The 17,308-nt window shown below is 43.9% G+C and overlaps 1 protein-coding gene across 1 annotated transcript in view; it reads right to left on the bottom strand.

The window, feature by feature from the left end:
- The window catches only part of MARCHF5 (membrane associated ring-CH-type finger 5), a 191,849-nt gene that overhangs the window by 18,496 nt on the left and 156,045 nt on the right, over nucleotides 1-17,308 (bottom strand). Inside the window, exons 3-5 of the mRNA XM_078855518.1 lie at nucleotides 8,943-9,073; nucleotides 5,564-5,747; nucleotides 2,585-2,751 (exon numbers count right to left, since the gene is read on the bottom strand). Of these exons, the coding sequence (XP_078711644.1) occupies nucleotides 2,585-2,751; nucleotides 5,564-5,747; nucleotides 8,943-9,073 (482 nt within the window). The remainder of the gene's footprint in view (nucleotides 1-2,584; nucleotides 2,752-5,563; nucleotides 5,748-8,942; nucleotides 9,074-17,308) is intronic.

Genomic DNA, 17,308 nt, shown 5'->3' with positions numbered 1-17,308 from the left:
TGAGCACATAATCTATGCACTGTATTGCAACCTGTGTCCTTCTGAACATTTGTCGGCAAGGGACAACGGAGTCTAATTCTCAGGCCGTACTAACAAGGTTATTTATTTACTACCTTCTCAGAATCATAAATGTTGGTCCAATGTTTTCAACAAAATATATATATATGCAGCGTGCAGTAATTCTGTGGCAGATTTGTGAACTATTACACGTAATTGATGTTCGGTCAAACAACGCAGCATGCATGCATGTCGCACCAGATGGCTGTAAAACCGCGGCCGGTTCATCTCCTTGTTTCACGCGAGAGTTCAGATCACTCTTGCGTGGGATTGATCCCCACAATGAGAGGCAAAAGGCGATCAATGGCCTATAATGAAATCTGTTGACACCTCCACGCATGGCAATGATATGCGACACTGAGGACGTACACGAAGACGCTTGGCCTTTTTGGCGTCTGATTGTTTCAAAACCGTTTATGGCTCTTGCAAATGTTTGTAGAATAGCACTTTAACACGACAATCATCGTCGACGACAAGCACAGGGAATCGACATTAAAACTGTGTGGGGAAAATCCTTTTGCCAACATTTATATAAAATGTAATTGTTGACCAAAAAATTACAAATGAATAATTTACAACTTAATAATAAATACATTGCCACTGCGCTGTCTTACATTGACATGCTAATCTCTCACAATACAATGGCCACCCCCCCACAGCTTCGTAGTACCTCCCCCACATTGGCATTAGCTGCCCCGCCCATCTCTAAACCATTTGTAAACAGCTCTATGATTGGTGTAGACCTACTGCAGGTTACGGAAACCTCTCCTACATTAACTTTAGCTGCCCTGCCCATCTCTAAACCTTTGTAAACAGCCTGCCTCAGCAGATTTCCCCCTCTTTTTTTCACCTGAAGACGATTGCTTGTGTTGCGATCGAAACGTCGTAATATTGTTATTCTTTTGATTATGTTTTCTATTTACGTGGCTTTACCGAAAGACCCAAAGAACATGCATTTTTGTTGTTTTAAAAAACACAAACAATACGTATCAGTTGTTTGTACTTTCCTATTTCCGTGAATTATTTTACTTTGAAACTTTTTCGAATATAATATGATTAAGAGGGAAATGTCATGTAATGGGAAACTTGTAATACTAACCAAATTTTCAATTGCATCTGCAACATTTTCCTTACAACTATTTTGTGCTATCACATGAAGCTAAGCATGTATGAAATTTAAATTTTGCAAGGGCTATAAGTCGGCAATTTCTTTGTGTCTACTTTTTAATGGCATATGCAGCGGCATTATTTATAGACTGACTTTCAGGACATGAAGTGAAATTTAAGCTGGCTGTAGTCACGAACGCCAGTGGTGGAATGATGCATCAATTACTTGGCTAATGCCAATGCAAAATACACGCATGGAACCACATCTGTAATAATTATCAATGTTTTTAGTTATTTTATGGTTAACTGGTTCAAATAACCTCTGCTGCCACTCGGAGGCACACCCCCAATTCACCATAATGTAATACAGAAAATAATCGAATCATAATCACGTGATCACATCTCTGGGGTGGTGGGTGTGAAATGTCCCACCTCTAACAAGCTTGCTGCTCATTGCCCAAAGAAAAACAATCGTTTGCGACTAAACTCGCGCAGTAAAGAATTTCGCAAGGGTAAATGGGTCTATATTGAGCAATCTACAGTGGTATTTTAAGTGGGTGGAGTTGGCTGTGCTTTTACATAAATAAATTAAGAGCATCTTCATTTATCCAGGAATGCTGTTAGCAAGCATCACATGGGTCTTGCAAGCATTGAGAAGTTGGACAAATCTGTGTTCAGGAACATTTTTATGAAATTAAAAGGAATTCAAAGAATAACCACGATGAATAATCTACTGGATAGGTCACGAACCCACTTGCTGTACTGCAATCATGGGTCCACCTCACAGTGCACAATCAAATCTGCGTGTGCTACCAACTTTGCTTTTTAAAGTGCTGCATTATTATTGTTGTGGTTGTAACTTTCCGACCCGTCCCTGCTGGACAGCTGTGAAAAAGACCTTCATAGCTCATCGGATTCCTTCAGTCTAAATAAAGATTGTGATTCTGATATGAAGCGACCTTTAACGAGACGAGCGACAGGGTGGCAGCTCACGGAGGAAAGACGCTCCAAAGTCCGTCCACTGCAGAGACACGAGCGATGAAACGAGCTCCTGTGCAGATACTAGATGGATTGTTACATCGTAGGTCCGTGAAAGATGTATGCACGTTGGACTTCATTCGCACCTTACGTAGCCAACTGTCCAGTAGCTCTGTGAAGCTACTGGACATCTGTACAACTACCGGGCATCTGTGGCATAAAGCTTTATAGCTCATCGGATTCCTCTAGTATGAATAAACATCCTGATTGTGATTCTGCGCTGTCATAACTTGGAGAAGGCGTTCATCCAGCAGTGGATTGATCACAGTCAATGAGGTTCAAGATGATGATGAGGATGATGATTACAATGAGAAATTCATTTCAAGCTACGGACACAGTCCCTCCCCTCCCCCCCCACCACGGCAATGTGTTTGCTACGCACCAGAATGGTTCTCTGCAGGTTGGAGTTGACACGGCTGAACATGAGCTTGCCCACCACGGTGGCGATGGTCGGGAAGACGAGCGCGCCGCACAGGATGCGCGTGGCCGACACGTGGTCGGCCAGGGGGCTCGTCTCGGCTGGGATCCGCGGCACGGGACCGCACACACCTGCGGCGTTGGGGCACACGGCAACCGCACCGTCACCACGTCGTCTCTCACGCCGACACCGCACCATCAACCGCACCGTCACCATACCGTCTTCCTCGCCGACACCGCGCCGTCACCTGCACCGTCACCCTCACCGCGACCGCACCGTCACCATCACCTCACCATCGCCCGCGCCATCAACCATCACCGCCCCCGCGTGTGAACCAGCGTCCCGCCCCTCCACGTTCGTCGCGTTGCACGTGTTGTGCCCACTCCCGCTCTCTTGCGGCACTTTTACTCGGCTCCCTGGAGCAGACCTACGGCCATTACCAATTGTGCAATTTGCTATGAATTTAGATCGCACTGTAAAATGTAATTTCACTTAACATTGCTTCGGAATTGTAATTATAATTGATCGTCATAGGAGGTGTGCCAACAAGTGACCATTCCAGTACATGTGAACAGTGACTAAACTGTTTTTCTTTAATCACACTCACGGTACTATATTGTGAGGTGTACGGTAATGTATTTTAATTACCCATTGTGGAACATCCAATCGATGGAACCAGTCAATTGATTTTACTTTGAACTAGGTGAGAGTCCACGGAGATAAAATGTTCTTCTGCAAGTACTTGGAGCATTGAAGGCCTATCACACATTGGCGAAATGTTAATAACAACAGTAACAAAAAAAAAGCAGGTGTTGGTTTTCAACCAGTCAATCACAAGAGCCGAGTTTCACCAGCATGCTTCCGAGTATAGGGCAGATACACCTGCACCCTAACGTGACCTCAATCTCCCCTTATACTCTGATGGGCTGCTGCTCCAACACATTATTTGGGAGTGTTAATTGAGATGGTGGAGAGGTGATTTCAGAGTGAGATTATGAAATGCATTGTTTTTCAAAGTCAAGCTCTTTTACATACATTTAAATAAGAGCCAGGTCTTGCTTCTGTTGAACATTTTGCCTGCCCCAAAGCAAATTCCAATTAGTCTGGGTCCATACATTGAGTGTCTTCTGTAGTCAATTTTGCTTTTGCCGTTATGCCTATAAAACAATAAAGGCAATGCAAAAAAAAACTCCCTCCAAAACTGCCACAGTATTTCCCCAGCCCACAACTCCGTACCCCAAACTGATTTGATTTTGGAAGGGTTTGGCATTTTAATCACAATGAAACATACAAACCACACATCATATTAGTGAATTCTCAATTTACAATAAAACCTTCTACAGTACTCATCAAACCGGTGATGCATTGCAAAATACTGTTCCTGGCGTAGGCTCCGCTGATCAGCTCGCAAACAAATCATCCCCCCCCCCCTTGCTGCCGCCCACGCTGGCTTTAAACATTTCCTCCTGCCTCCAGAGGGTTTTATTTCCATGCAGAATTCATGGGCCGCTCCAGCTCATTTGTTTCGCAGCAACCCATTCGATGCGGGACAGGTCCGAGGCTGATTTATCGAAGCCGCCTCTTCAGTTTGCATTACCCTCCCCAAGCTTCATTCATCACAGGTGCGTACGCAACAGAGTTTTTAAATAACCGCGGTGCCCGATTTAATTATGGAAATAAGGAGGCATTATTGCCAAGGTAAATTTGATTCATCACCGCACCACCAGAGGACACCTATTTTGAGCAGCTATTACCAAAAACGTTTCGGTGATCGACACACAGCCATTAACCGACGTTTCTATATCAAATGTGTTTTATTTATTTTAATGGAAGTGCCCACAAGAAAACAGCGACTTGTACAACCAATGATTTATTACTCATGCAGTGTGCCCAACTGTGATGGTTCTAGTTATTCATCTGTTAATTCACTTCCATTACCTTCTATTTATTTAGTCCTCTAATTTTGATTTACGGCGCCAATGCAATCTGTACACGTGTGTGCGCCACGCTGCGCGCTGAGAGACTGGCACGCGGCGCTTTCTTACAACACACGGCATCAAGGGCACAGACTCTTCACAAGTGCTGGCGCTGCTCTGAGTAAAAATAAAACACCCTCAGGGACACCAGCATTGTGTACGAGTCTGCACGACTTCCTCGGAAAAACAGGGCAATGTGCGCTGACACCATTCGCAGATCGGTTTACTCCTCTACGGACGACGTGAAAGCGATGAGTGTGAGATTATAAAATCTGGCGATGGAAATGTTGCAGAGATGCAACCAAAGCAATGTATGTATATACATACAGCAATGGACACGTGTGTAAGAGACTTAATGGTGGTCTTAACTTTCAGATAATAAATAACAATTATATTAATTTATATTTATGCCACCTTGTGTCAACATGTGACGTGATCCTTGGGGAATATCCATGACTGGCTCCAACGGGGTAAATTTAAACGAGAGACAACCACCACAAAGGCTCATCTCTAGGTCCATGCAGTAGGGATCCATTGTTTATTGCCAATAGGAAATCAAAAGCGTAAATTGAGAATTTAATCACAAGTTTTCATATCACTATCAATCGACAGATTGTATCATTACATTTATAATTTCTGGAGCTTGCGTTTTACTGATACTTTACCTGACCTCAATCTCACCGCCTCCTAGCCCTCATAATTCTCGTGTCCCCCTTCGTAGTACATCTTGAAATACGGTCGTAATTAGACCTAAATAAATCCTGATTGCATGAATCCATTATTCTTGTAATGGCAGAAATGAAATCCGTGGAAAAATTGTCAAATCGGCAAGAAATAGCATCAATTTGTCCAAAATCCTGAGACAGAAGCTCAAAGCTAGCAGGGAGAGAATGCAGTGAGTAAGAGCGCCACCTGGTTTGCGTACCAAAAAGTCGTCACAGCCAATACTCCCACCCCCAAAGCTCACCTGGGAAGATGTAGTTAAGTATGTAGAGCTTGCTGGAGTACTTGCGCCAAAGCTTGAGCACGTAATCCTCCCAGCGAATCATCTTGCCCAGGATGAGAATGATGGGAATCGTCGGCAGCCCAATGAGCAGGAAGAGGGGGTCTGCTCGCTCCATCATGTCCAGCCCCTCCTTGTGGCCTAATACCTATCGCGGCCAACACATGCACATGTCGCTTGGTTATTTGGAGTTTGCATGCTCTCCCCATGGTCGTGTGGATTTTCTCCGGGTACTCCGGTTTTTCCCTTTCAAATTTAGAAACGTGCGTTTAGAGTATTTGGCTGCTATACATTTCCACGTGACAAATCCACTTCGTTGAGGTTATCGTTTGTGGCCAGGTCGCTTCTGAAAACGAGCTATATAGCTCAGTGGGCCTTATCTGGTTAAATAAAAAAAAAGTTTTCAGTTTTATTTTGAGTTACGCATGGCACTAGTTCAGCCATTCCCCAGGGCACGTCATCACATCCCTGTGTTTAAGTGAGCAGCGAAGCATACAAGACTGGCACTTAAAACACAAAAATAGGGAACCTCATTGGGACACAAAGACTGTTGGGGCATGTGCGGAGAGTGAGCGCCTATTAAAACTACGTGGAACAAGAAGTGGTGGTGACCAGTGGTGCACCAGGTTTTCTTTGCCTTAACAGTGCTGATTTGAACTCAAGAAACCAATTTTCAAGTATTTTTCGCTGAATTAACCTCTGAGAGATCCAGGTAAGATTCAGATTCTAATAATTAAGGATGTGCATAGATAGGAATCTAACTCAGGTCGCTAGAATGATAACGCAGTATGCAAACCATTATGCCACTTCACACGCCTACATATACACATATTCGCGTGGGTATGTACAATGTACACAAAATACGGACAAAACACAAATCTGCATACGTACGCATATGCACACATTACATAAAGCCATGACATTTTTAACTTGGAACACTTGCTCCCTACGTCTGCACAACTATGCGAACAGATGGCACAGAAATTAATAAGAATAGGGAGTAGAAGCAGTGGTGCGCAGGGAGGGGGGGTGAAAAGACAAGAGGCTGGAGAACCAAAATAAAAAAAATCATAAAAAGCGCTCTAGTCTCTTGACATACTGTATTTTTATCTAGAGGAGGCAGCCCGCGGAGGTGCAAATCAAATGCGGGCACTGGTGCCCTTCTGCCTGCGATTCGTACAATTAACAGAGCTAATGTTTTCATTGCTCCCGTGTGCCACTGCACGAGGCCATCTGCGCGGGATGAGTAATGAAATTCATTACGGGCGCAGGGTGGCGACTAAGAGCAGGTCCGCGCGCAACATCTGCCGGTGCCTTTTTTGAGAGGCCTCATCACGAAAGGGCAGACCCATCCCTGGCCCCGGACAATAAATTACATTCCTCCCTCGAAGGAGTCACTGTTGTTATCAACTCAACCTCCAAAGCAGATTGGAAATGAGCCGCCAGTAATTTTTTAAAAATAATTCTGTACATTAACGATGTTCCTCTGCACGAGTAAAGCTGACGCTAAGTCAAAGACGAATGTTTAAAAAATAAAGTAAATCCCCGCCGCTGCACGCAGTGCATCGAGTGATACATTATAGGAAGGTATGTCCATTTCCAGCATGCGCACAGAGTATCGTGCTCCAGAATGCCTAGCACCGTAGCCACAAAGCCAATAAACGTTAGCATTACAGTGACACAATTCAGCTTGAGCAATGGCTTCCACTCCTTTGCACTCAAAGAGAAACTCGATTTAAGACAAGGCAGCTGACCTTGCTAGGCCAAGACAGTGAAGCGATCTGCTTTAAGGTTTTTTTGTCTGCAAATGTGCGAGGGACATTACTGTGCGCCGCATATGCAAAGCCCCTATGCTAATAGCAGATGGGACAGACGATAGCGCAAACCATCTGCCCGTAAAGAAATTTGTCAGAAATATTGGCAAGTGTGAGATGGGCTCAAATCTCAAGTGGGCCGAGCGCTGTGACGGCCATGAATTTTCACTGGCACACTCCGAGCGCTCAGACACCTCAGCGCGACAGCATAAACGCTCTATTTATTTATAACGTGCAAATGAAGCCAAACAAACACACGCTGTTTTTTTTTTCCTTTGCAATTAAGCAAAATTAAGTATGTATGATGTTGGAACAGATTTTTTTTAAACATAACAAAGTACTGCTTGTTGTGAAGTGTGAAGTGAAGAGTTGTTCCCGAAATGATCGCATCATTTCCTGCCTTGTATAATTTGCAAGATGTTTTTAAAATATTTATATTATTTTACGCTAAACTGCTCAGTTACTGTAATGGTTTCGCGCATGCAGCATTGCACAAGAGAGAATGTGATGATGCTGAACTGAAAGTAACTGGCACTGAAAAGATTCTGTACACCTTAATGTAAAAACATACGCGTTTGCAACGAGCAACCTCCATGCAACCGCTTTACAAAGAACCACTCGTTGTGTTGATGTGTTCAGCCTCTCGCTGGATTCGTGCATTTTGCTGCTGATGCGAGGCCACGCGCAATGACTCATGTAAGGAACACCACCCACGTACAGGTGCAGTCGAACCTGCCTTGCCATGACCCTTCGGACCCATCCCCATGAGGTTTGCTTTCCAGCCCAATGCAGTCCTGGTCACCAGCCCTCCAGAGACCACAATCACAAGCATATTTTTTTGCTTTGAATTTAGATGGAGCGCTCAAGCCAATAATAACCCGGTAACCAAGCATGACTCTGCTGATGAGACCCCGAAGGCTGAAACCAGTCCAGAATTTGTTCACTTAAACAAACTATGTTAGATAATGTTGGTGTGGAAGGCCAATAGGCCAGTGGAAAAGATATTGTATATTATTTTCTGGAGGGAACTAGGAACGGATTTCTGCTCCAATTGTGATTTTTAGAATCGCACGGTATCTGGACCAACATGTGTGTGAACCACCAACCCTCGCTGCTGCTGCTGCCTCCACAGTGCTGGGTTACAGCAGCCACGTGCGTGGCCACCACCACCACCACCCAGGCACAGATGTCACGTGTACAGTGACTCGCGGAGTCACAAGATAACACAAGTGGACAAATACCCTGTCCCTCCATAAATACATATATAAACACACTGACACATCCTATTGGTTCAATAATATATAAAATAAAAACTCAGGAAATAACATTTTCCATAAATATGCATTATCCATTCAATGTATTAGGAAGCCAATGGAGCAGTGCACTTTGAAAACCAGATTGAAAACTCATTTCTTTACAACTGATTTTCGTGTTTAGTTTGTTGTCCTTCCCCCGCACCTATGATTAGAATGGTTGGCTATGTATGGCGAGAAAGAAGTTCAACATATGTACTGTACGTACATACATACCTGCATAACCGTGACGGCGCCGTACGTGACGGCTGTCCAGTAGATGGAGCCCACCATGATTCCTGCGGCTGCAAACGGGCATGCCTTGTAGATCATGCGATCGGCCAGGTCTAGGATGTACACCACTGGGCCTGTAACCACACGCATACAAAGCACAGAAAGACAAAGATCCTCAGTTACATGTAGCTGCATTCCGCCCGAATATACTGCTGCAGCCAAGTGACATTAGCGAACGTCTATTAAGGCCAGCACGGTACACAATGCGACGGTTTGAATGGGCACCACACAATTTCCAGTCACCTCTGTCTTCCCAATGTGGGTGTTGAGACACAACAGTGCAAAGTCCATGTCTGAGCCAACCAAGTAGAGTCCTTGGGTGTTATTTTGCTTTTTACAATTATAATTATTGTTTGTTTATCCAGGAAAACTTAATTGAGTCTCAACACTTTTTTCAGGAGGGACTTGCCAAGTTTTCACACTAGTGGGTGATGTTGCCGCGTGTAATCCCACCTGAATTATTTGGAGGCAAGTTTTCGGCATTGGGATGTTTGGCCAATACCGGTTACACTGTGTGTATGTTAGCTATGGGTGGAAATTGTAAAACACGAACAGTGGGAGAAAATACAAACTCCACGCAGAAAGGCTCTTCTTGGTATGAGGCTCAAATGTTATCACAGTCCGACCCTGTCACCCGATTGCGGTTACACATGTATTCTAACTGATGTTGGGCCACCACGGCTCGGAAATTAACTCGGGGAGATGGAATTGATGTTTAATACACGACCACTAATGGTGGAACAATTCACCCGTGCTCCCACACAAACACAAAAATGTAATTAATTGTTGCAATTCAAGGTTCTGGTAGCACCTACCAGTGGGTGCTGGGGTGATGTGAATCATAAATATGGAACATAACCAAATCTAGAAGAAAGAAAAAATCCAGTTTTTGCACACATGATTCCATGCCTGTGTTTGTGTGCGCTTAAGAATCAATTCTGGTTAATCTATTCATTGTTTCACCCCTTACTAACCAAAGCCATTGCCCCCACATGCACCCAACACACTCAAATACATCTACGCCGATTGTGTATGGCTATTCATACACAGCAATCTGTACATGAAAAACAAACATGAGGAACACTTGTCGGCATTATGAGGACATACATCCTCACACCTCCGACTATCACGGTTGACTACGTACGGTGCAAAATGAGTTAAAAAAACATACAGGAGGCAGTGGACACGGCCCAGCCGTAGCACATTTGCCACTTACAGCAGAGGTTGATGATTGGAAACCGGCAGGATGCCCTGGTTAATACTACGCGTGTATTAACCAGAAGATGTGCGCCGTCTGCTTCATGGGGAAAGTTAAAGATCCTGAGATGTCATTCCAAAACAGTAGGTCATTGTGTGTGATGCTCTCGTTGTCTAAACTCGCCAAATTAGGCGTTGCCCCCCTACCGGCAGACTAAGGCCCATTTGCAGGCTGGTTCTGAGTCAACTTGTAATGCACAGGAACAACCACCATCAGCAGGTACCCCAGACAACTGTGCTCCGAGACGTTTTGCGACGTTATGGGTGCAATATAAATTCAAGCAGTGTCCCTGTTATGTCATGCAGCAACGTGTTATTGCCATATCAGCTGAAGGAGCCGTGTCAGTATCGATATTTTGGAAGAGCAAATGGTCACCGATTATTTCTGACATTCCGATGGCTTCCTAAAGTCTGCATTCTACTGCAGCAACTGGACGATCAAACACTCAAACCCAGCCTAAGTTAACGGTGAGGGTGCTGGGATGATGGTAAGGGATGTGGGAAAAATATTATACGAATATATGTATTTAATACCAGGGTTACTTTGCACATAAGACACCAAGAATAAATGAGTGTTAGGTATGGCAATATAACAAATATAAGTGAAGCTGTGCGAGTTTAGATGTATGCTTATTATCAAATTCATGTACATTTGACTGCCGTTCGCATATACTTTATATACGTAAACCCAAATTGAAGTAAATAAAATTCATACGGTAATTTATAAAACAGGGTTTTGGTTTGCCTTTCAATGCTTGATTAAATCACAGATTATCATATAAATTGAAACACTGCGCTCATGCGATCTCTTTTCCAAACTGAGGGATGCGAATGAAACACGGCCTTGTGGGATTATATCCTTGGGGCGGAGATGATAAGTTTTCTGAGTTTGCACGGGCAATTTGTTTTGCATGCCCTACTTTACGCACAAATAAGGCGAGCAGGTAATTTAACGCTGGAAAGTTTTGATTGTCAAGAGGGCGGGCAATCACGGCAGAGGGACGATGTTAATGTTTCATGATCAGAAAGTGTCACTTAAGTCAATGGCACTTGGAACGTGCGCTAACTATTCAACTTAATCCCATGGGGGATGAAACTTATATTTTACGTGTTTGTTATTAATTCCTTGGAGCTCATGTACACAAACAGAACAGATATTGTGTCCATAATACGCCTTTACACTACATGTGCATAGCAAAGATGTTTTAAAAGGAATGCAACGGGGATTAAATATCCCAGCGTTACTACCGCGTAGGTTTTCGCGGTTGTGCTGCACAGCCCTCCGATGTGTCCCAGGTTGCATTGCGAGTTGGTTGGCACGATGTCGTCGTTCCTCTCCCCGCATGTGGAGAAGCTCCCAGCAGCACGGGGAGTGAAATGTCGGACATCGCGACAGACAACCCGAAAACACATCGGAGGGCTAATTTCCAAGTATCTTCTTACTCGCGAGGAACTGTTGTTGGTGGTCATCTCTGCTGGCAACTTCGCTCCAGTGACAAACAATGCACATTTCTGTGTTGAGAATCAATATCTCCACCCAGCAGCCAGTACTGATGTTTCAGAAAGCACTCCAGGCCAAATAAAGTCAACATGTTTCCCTGATCAAACAAGCAATGGGAACGCACTCGTGTCTCTCGGTGGGGTCCGGAGCCAGTGGTGAAACATCCACATTCGCATGGCAGGATGCCAGTCTATCCATAGGAAAATGTCATCGGTACTCTGATATAATTATAATAAACAACAATTTATAGACGTTTGTCAATCCACTGATGGATGAAAGCCTACCCAACACTGTCTCGGTGATGGATTATCGTTTATCTTTTACCATACTTCGCCACGCTGGTTAGTACCCCGTACACAACACCGAAATGACCTCCAACTAAAACAAGCAATTTGTGAGATTTGGGGAAAATGTGTGACAATTTAGTAGAAACGCCAATAAAATTACCCCCGGCAAACGCTGGGTCACCAAAGAAAAATCGTCCAATGTTGAAAAAAAATGTGGCACGGCTAAGAACACCGAGTGCACTGAGAGCAGCGCTGCCCAGAGAATTCCAATGAGACGACACGCAATGCCACGGGCTGAGAATGCGCTGATGCCGTTGCCGTGTCAGTCTGGGTTGCTGTCCCCCCTGCGTGCTCTGGTCATGCAGTTGGCGTTTGCCAAGCCTCTCTCGCAATCCCCTCTACCTCATCAAAATCACCCCCCCCACCCACACTGCTGTCACTCGCCCCATCGTGAGCATGGGTAGCATTTCTCAAAGCAGCAGCTGAGCGTCACATGGTAGACACGTGCCACCAAGCAACCCGTTTAGCATTTTTTTTAACACTCTGCGACCCCCCCTTCCCTCCCCTTACCGCCGAAATCTCTCTGTATGTGCTGCTGTGCGTGCACGTGTCAAAAGCCTTCCGTGCAAAGGTCACAATACTGTATACGATTTCACCTCCACACAGTTCCTCTTCAATCCAGCAGAGGTCATGGAAGTTAAAGTTTCTGCGAACATCGCGTGCGTCACACCGCTCGGCTGAATATCTAATCGGCGATGTTGCGAGCCGTTCTAACGCTTCTGAATGATCGCTCTGTCGCTGCATAAGACACACGCAAACTTTGTTTGAAAATGTTCAACGTGCAACTTGAAGGCAGGTCATACACCTCGAAGCCCTCACTGCAAATTCCACATTTCTCTGTGCAGTCTGACAAATACGCTGGGATTTGAAGTCACCATCTTCCAATCTTGGATAGAAAGCTTTTTTGGCACAGCACCTCCCAGTAAGATTATTATTACATGCAGCAAATTATTAATTCCTGTCGTCTAAATGTTATTTTTGTATGCACGAAATAGAATGCACTGCTACAAGCTGAAATCATACTGTAAAGTATTGTTTTGAGAAGAAAAAACCGTGCAACGCTTGAAAACAAGGCTGCAGGGACAAGCCTAGCTTGCAATTCCACGCATTTAATTAAGGCTTGTTTTTATTTTTTATTTCCTTATGAAGACTGCACAAACTTGGGAAAGCTGCAATGTGAAACTGCACACGGGTTCATTTGTACGTCTCAAACAGCATGCAACTTTTAACGGCTTGTTTTGCACACTCGCAGTTGTGCCACTATAAATGCAAATGACTCGAACGCACAAGCTGACCTGGATTTCAACTCGCTCTTGACAAGTTCCAATGGATTGGAGAACGCTTTTTGTGCCACAATTTTCATGCGACCATTCCAGACCTCCCTACCACCACCACCACTACCAACCACCGCTGCCGTTACAACGACAACAACAACAAGAACAAAAAAAGGGAGGATAAAAAAAACACAAACGAAAATAAATTACAGCAACATTTAATGAATGATCACATTCACGGTGCCCGTGACAGATGAGACATTACATCACCTTTTGAGCACGGAAGCTACCGGCCAAACAAAACCCGGGAATGGTGTGCTCGCTCTGACACTGGCAAGAGCCCTCCTCCGGCACACAAACACAAACAATACCGGCCTTTCAAGGAAACCGCATGCCCGTAACACAAGCAACAGAACAGTTTCTATGCTGCATGAGCTGGCATTGCCAACTTCCGACTTCAATGGGGTTTGTTTCCGCCAAACTCTGCGGCAAGCTCACAGGAATTCATCCAGTCCGTGGGAGTTTTTTTTTCTTTCTCTTTTATATATATCCTGCCCCCTGCACCTTGCCAGAATTTCCAAAAGTGAGTTCCTTTTGTGTGTGTTGTGTGGTACTTTTGGAGCAAACAAAAAAACCGAAAAGAAAAGCGTTCAATAAGAAAAGGGATTCGTATAGTTGTGTTGACAGTCAGGAGTTGTGACTCATGCTTATTTAAATGGAAACCATAGAAATGTAAATGTCATTGCATTGATTTTTTTTCAACGCTAAAAGGAAACAATTGATAGGACGTGAGTTTAACTTTTTTTAAAATAGGTTAATGGTTCCGATTGATTGGTACAACCTGCTCACCACGCCTCTAAAGTACAAATCAGAACTCCAAAACAAACAACTACGGGCAATCAAGGCAAAGGCGTTTTAAAGGGAACCGTAAACTCCTCTTGAAAGCATGAGAATGATTACAAAACCATAAAACTGCATACGTGTAAAAGATCAAATGTGTCCATACACATTTTCCAAAAGTTGGAATTCTGCCAGATGCAGAACATACTCGCCAACAAGGACGTTCAATTGATTTTGATAACGTTGAAGTCTTGTGCAAAACTAATTACTGGCGAGACTAATTCTAGAGTTTATTTAAATTGAGAGAAATACAAATAACGTGACTTTACCGAAAGAACCAAGAATATGAATCCATGCAGTCACGAAAGCTTTAAATCGAAAAAATACAAATAACTTTAACCGCGCTGACATCTACAGGATTTGTGCACCTGGAAGCGTTGTATTAAGTAATACACCTTACAACTGTATTCCTTGTAAAGGCACCACATGCTAATCAACTGTGATTAACAATCTATACAATTCTGACTAAAACTTTCGTGACTGCAGGAATTCATATTCTATGGTTCTTTCGGTAAAGTCACGTAGATATAAAAAATAATAATAAAAATAATAAAATTTAAACTAAAGTGAATAAAAAATTATACAAAAAATCACGACGTTTCGATCGCAACACAAGCGGTCGTCATCGGGAACAGGGAGGTGAGCCTCTGAGGGCGAGCTGTTTATAAAGGTTTAGAGATGGGCGGGGCAGCTAATGTTAATGTGGGAGAGGTCTCCGACACCGGCAGTAGGTCTACACCAATCAAAGCATTGCACCTCGCTCCACACACCCACACTGCTGACGGTGGAGGTGGACAAGAAAACACAAATCAAGTCATGACCCAAAGTGGTTGACGACATATTTCCAATGATTGCCGAGTTTAAAACCGTCGTCTCGGTTGAAATTGTGTGTATATATGGGTGGCTTCGTGAACGAATCTTTGTTGATAGCCAGTCGGCTTGCAAAGTACCATCGTCTTAGAGAAATCAATTTCATGTGAGCCAGCCGCATTAAAGTAATGATCAGCCACAGCAGAAGTATTGGTCCTGCCATGTTTCAGGTCTGCCTTATGTTCACGAACACGGTCCGAGATATGTCGTTTAGTTTCTCCAATGTAACTGCTGCCGCAGATACAGCTTAGTTTGTAGACGCCGGGATATTGCATGTCAGGAATCTTGTCCTTCACAGATGGGATCAGGCCACGAATTTTGTGCACTGTGTTGAATCGAACCTGGATCTTGTGTTTGTTCAAGATTTTGGAAATATTTTTGGTTATTCCTGCTATGTAAGTTAAGGTGATAGTTTTGATTGGAGCTTCAGATGGCTCCTTCCTCACGGTTGGGGTGATGGCTTTGCGGACTGTGTAGTCAGAATATCCATTCGCCTTGAGAGCTTGGTGTACGTGTTTGAGTTCACTGGTCAGGTGTTCATTGAACTCTATGGTTGTAGCGTTTTGATGAGGAAATTCTTCTGGGATGAATTGTTATAATTTTTTTCTCTCTACGTGACTTTACCGAAAGAACCATAGAATAACAATCTATTGCGATATAATTACAACAACCCCCCTCCCCTCTCCGCAGCTGATTGGCTCACAGTGATGATGTCACCTTGCTCTACTTAAGACCGGAAGCAGGTGGATTGCTTCACTATTTTTGAAAGTCGCCCGATGATGCTGGTTGATGTAAATACCAGCGAAACATCACGATACTCAAATTGTAAATGTTGTGGATGTACTCTCCAACACACCAACACACCGGTGGGCTGAAGTAGTAACTAATTGGCACGTTTTGTTTACGTGACAAACCTTACTGGCTGTGTCGGGTGGTGGAGGGTTAAGACACATTACACTTATGCGCTCTTACCCAAAAATCTTTATTATGAATACTATTGGTCGCGAAAGCCTACGTATTAAACTGGCACAGCTAATTAACTCCACAGAACAAACTTGAATCGCAGACATTACAAATATGAATCACAGACATCGCAAACATAAATCACAGATATCACAAACAAGAGATGATGGCTAGTGAACGAGACTGGTGACAGGATTACAGCGAAAGAAGAAAGCGAGTGATAGGGTGACCACCGTGAAGATATAGGAACTAAATCAGTTCATAAGCAGCAGACGATTTGTGGCATCGCAGGCCCAAGAAGGATGGTGGCAGCATGTGGAGGCCTTCATCCAACACTGGACAGACAACAGCTGCTGCTGGTGATGTTGTTGATTACAACCCATACAGTACGTGTATTCAGTCAGACTCACTTATTGACGATATACCTCAAACAAACCACCTCGGTGATTTGTCACATTGCTGGCACGAGAGACCGGCGGATTCTCACCAAAAACCAAACAAAAATGAACATGTGCAAACCCATGGACATCGGGGCCCGTACTGTGTATATGTTCCCTATCACAGATGCAACGATCCATAGAAATCCATTGAAAGTAATAGTTTTGACCGATCTTCACTGAATTTTAAAGATGTCCAACGGCCGCAGTGTATCTCACGAGGGATTGATTTTCAAGAGAAATGCTTCAAAGCCTTCCCTCGGTGCATGCCGGTTACCCACGGTATCTCTTGAACTCTGTCATCAAGGAGAGGTGGGCTCTGCAGGAATTGAGCACAGATTGTTTTTGTAGGCAAATAAATGGTCAAAGCACAGAGCAACTGAACCTGTCGCAGAGAAATGGCTTACTGCAGCGAAACCATACACAAGGTTTTGTGAAATTAAACATGGAGACTCACAATCGCACCATTGCTAATTCACATCTCAAAAGTCACTGGCATGAATGTATTTCTGGGTCCCAGCCATCTGTGATTAAATCAGCGTGCCGAGTTATATGATCTCGGATAAATTCATGAAAAAAAATACATAAAGGTTTTTTTCAAGTTTAATTCGGTATTGCTCAGGTCTGAAATGTAAATGTGTGAATATAGCAGGTGATATGCGGTGAACCACTGAGAGGATAATGGAAGGATTCGCCTGTTGTTGGGCAAAAGAGGCTCCGTGAAGTGGCTTCAGAGCCAGGTCCACGCTGTACATTTCCC

This window comes from Lampetra fluviatilis, chromosome 4 (assembly GCF_964198595.1).
Source record: "Lampetra fluviatilis chromosome 4, kcLamFluv1.1, whole genome shotgun sequence".
NCBI lineage: Eukaryota > Metazoa > Chordata > Hyperoartia > Petromyzontiformes > Petromyzontidae > Lampetra > Lampetra fluviatilis.
This window is presented reverse-complemented; position numbering and strand designations above follow the sequence as displayed.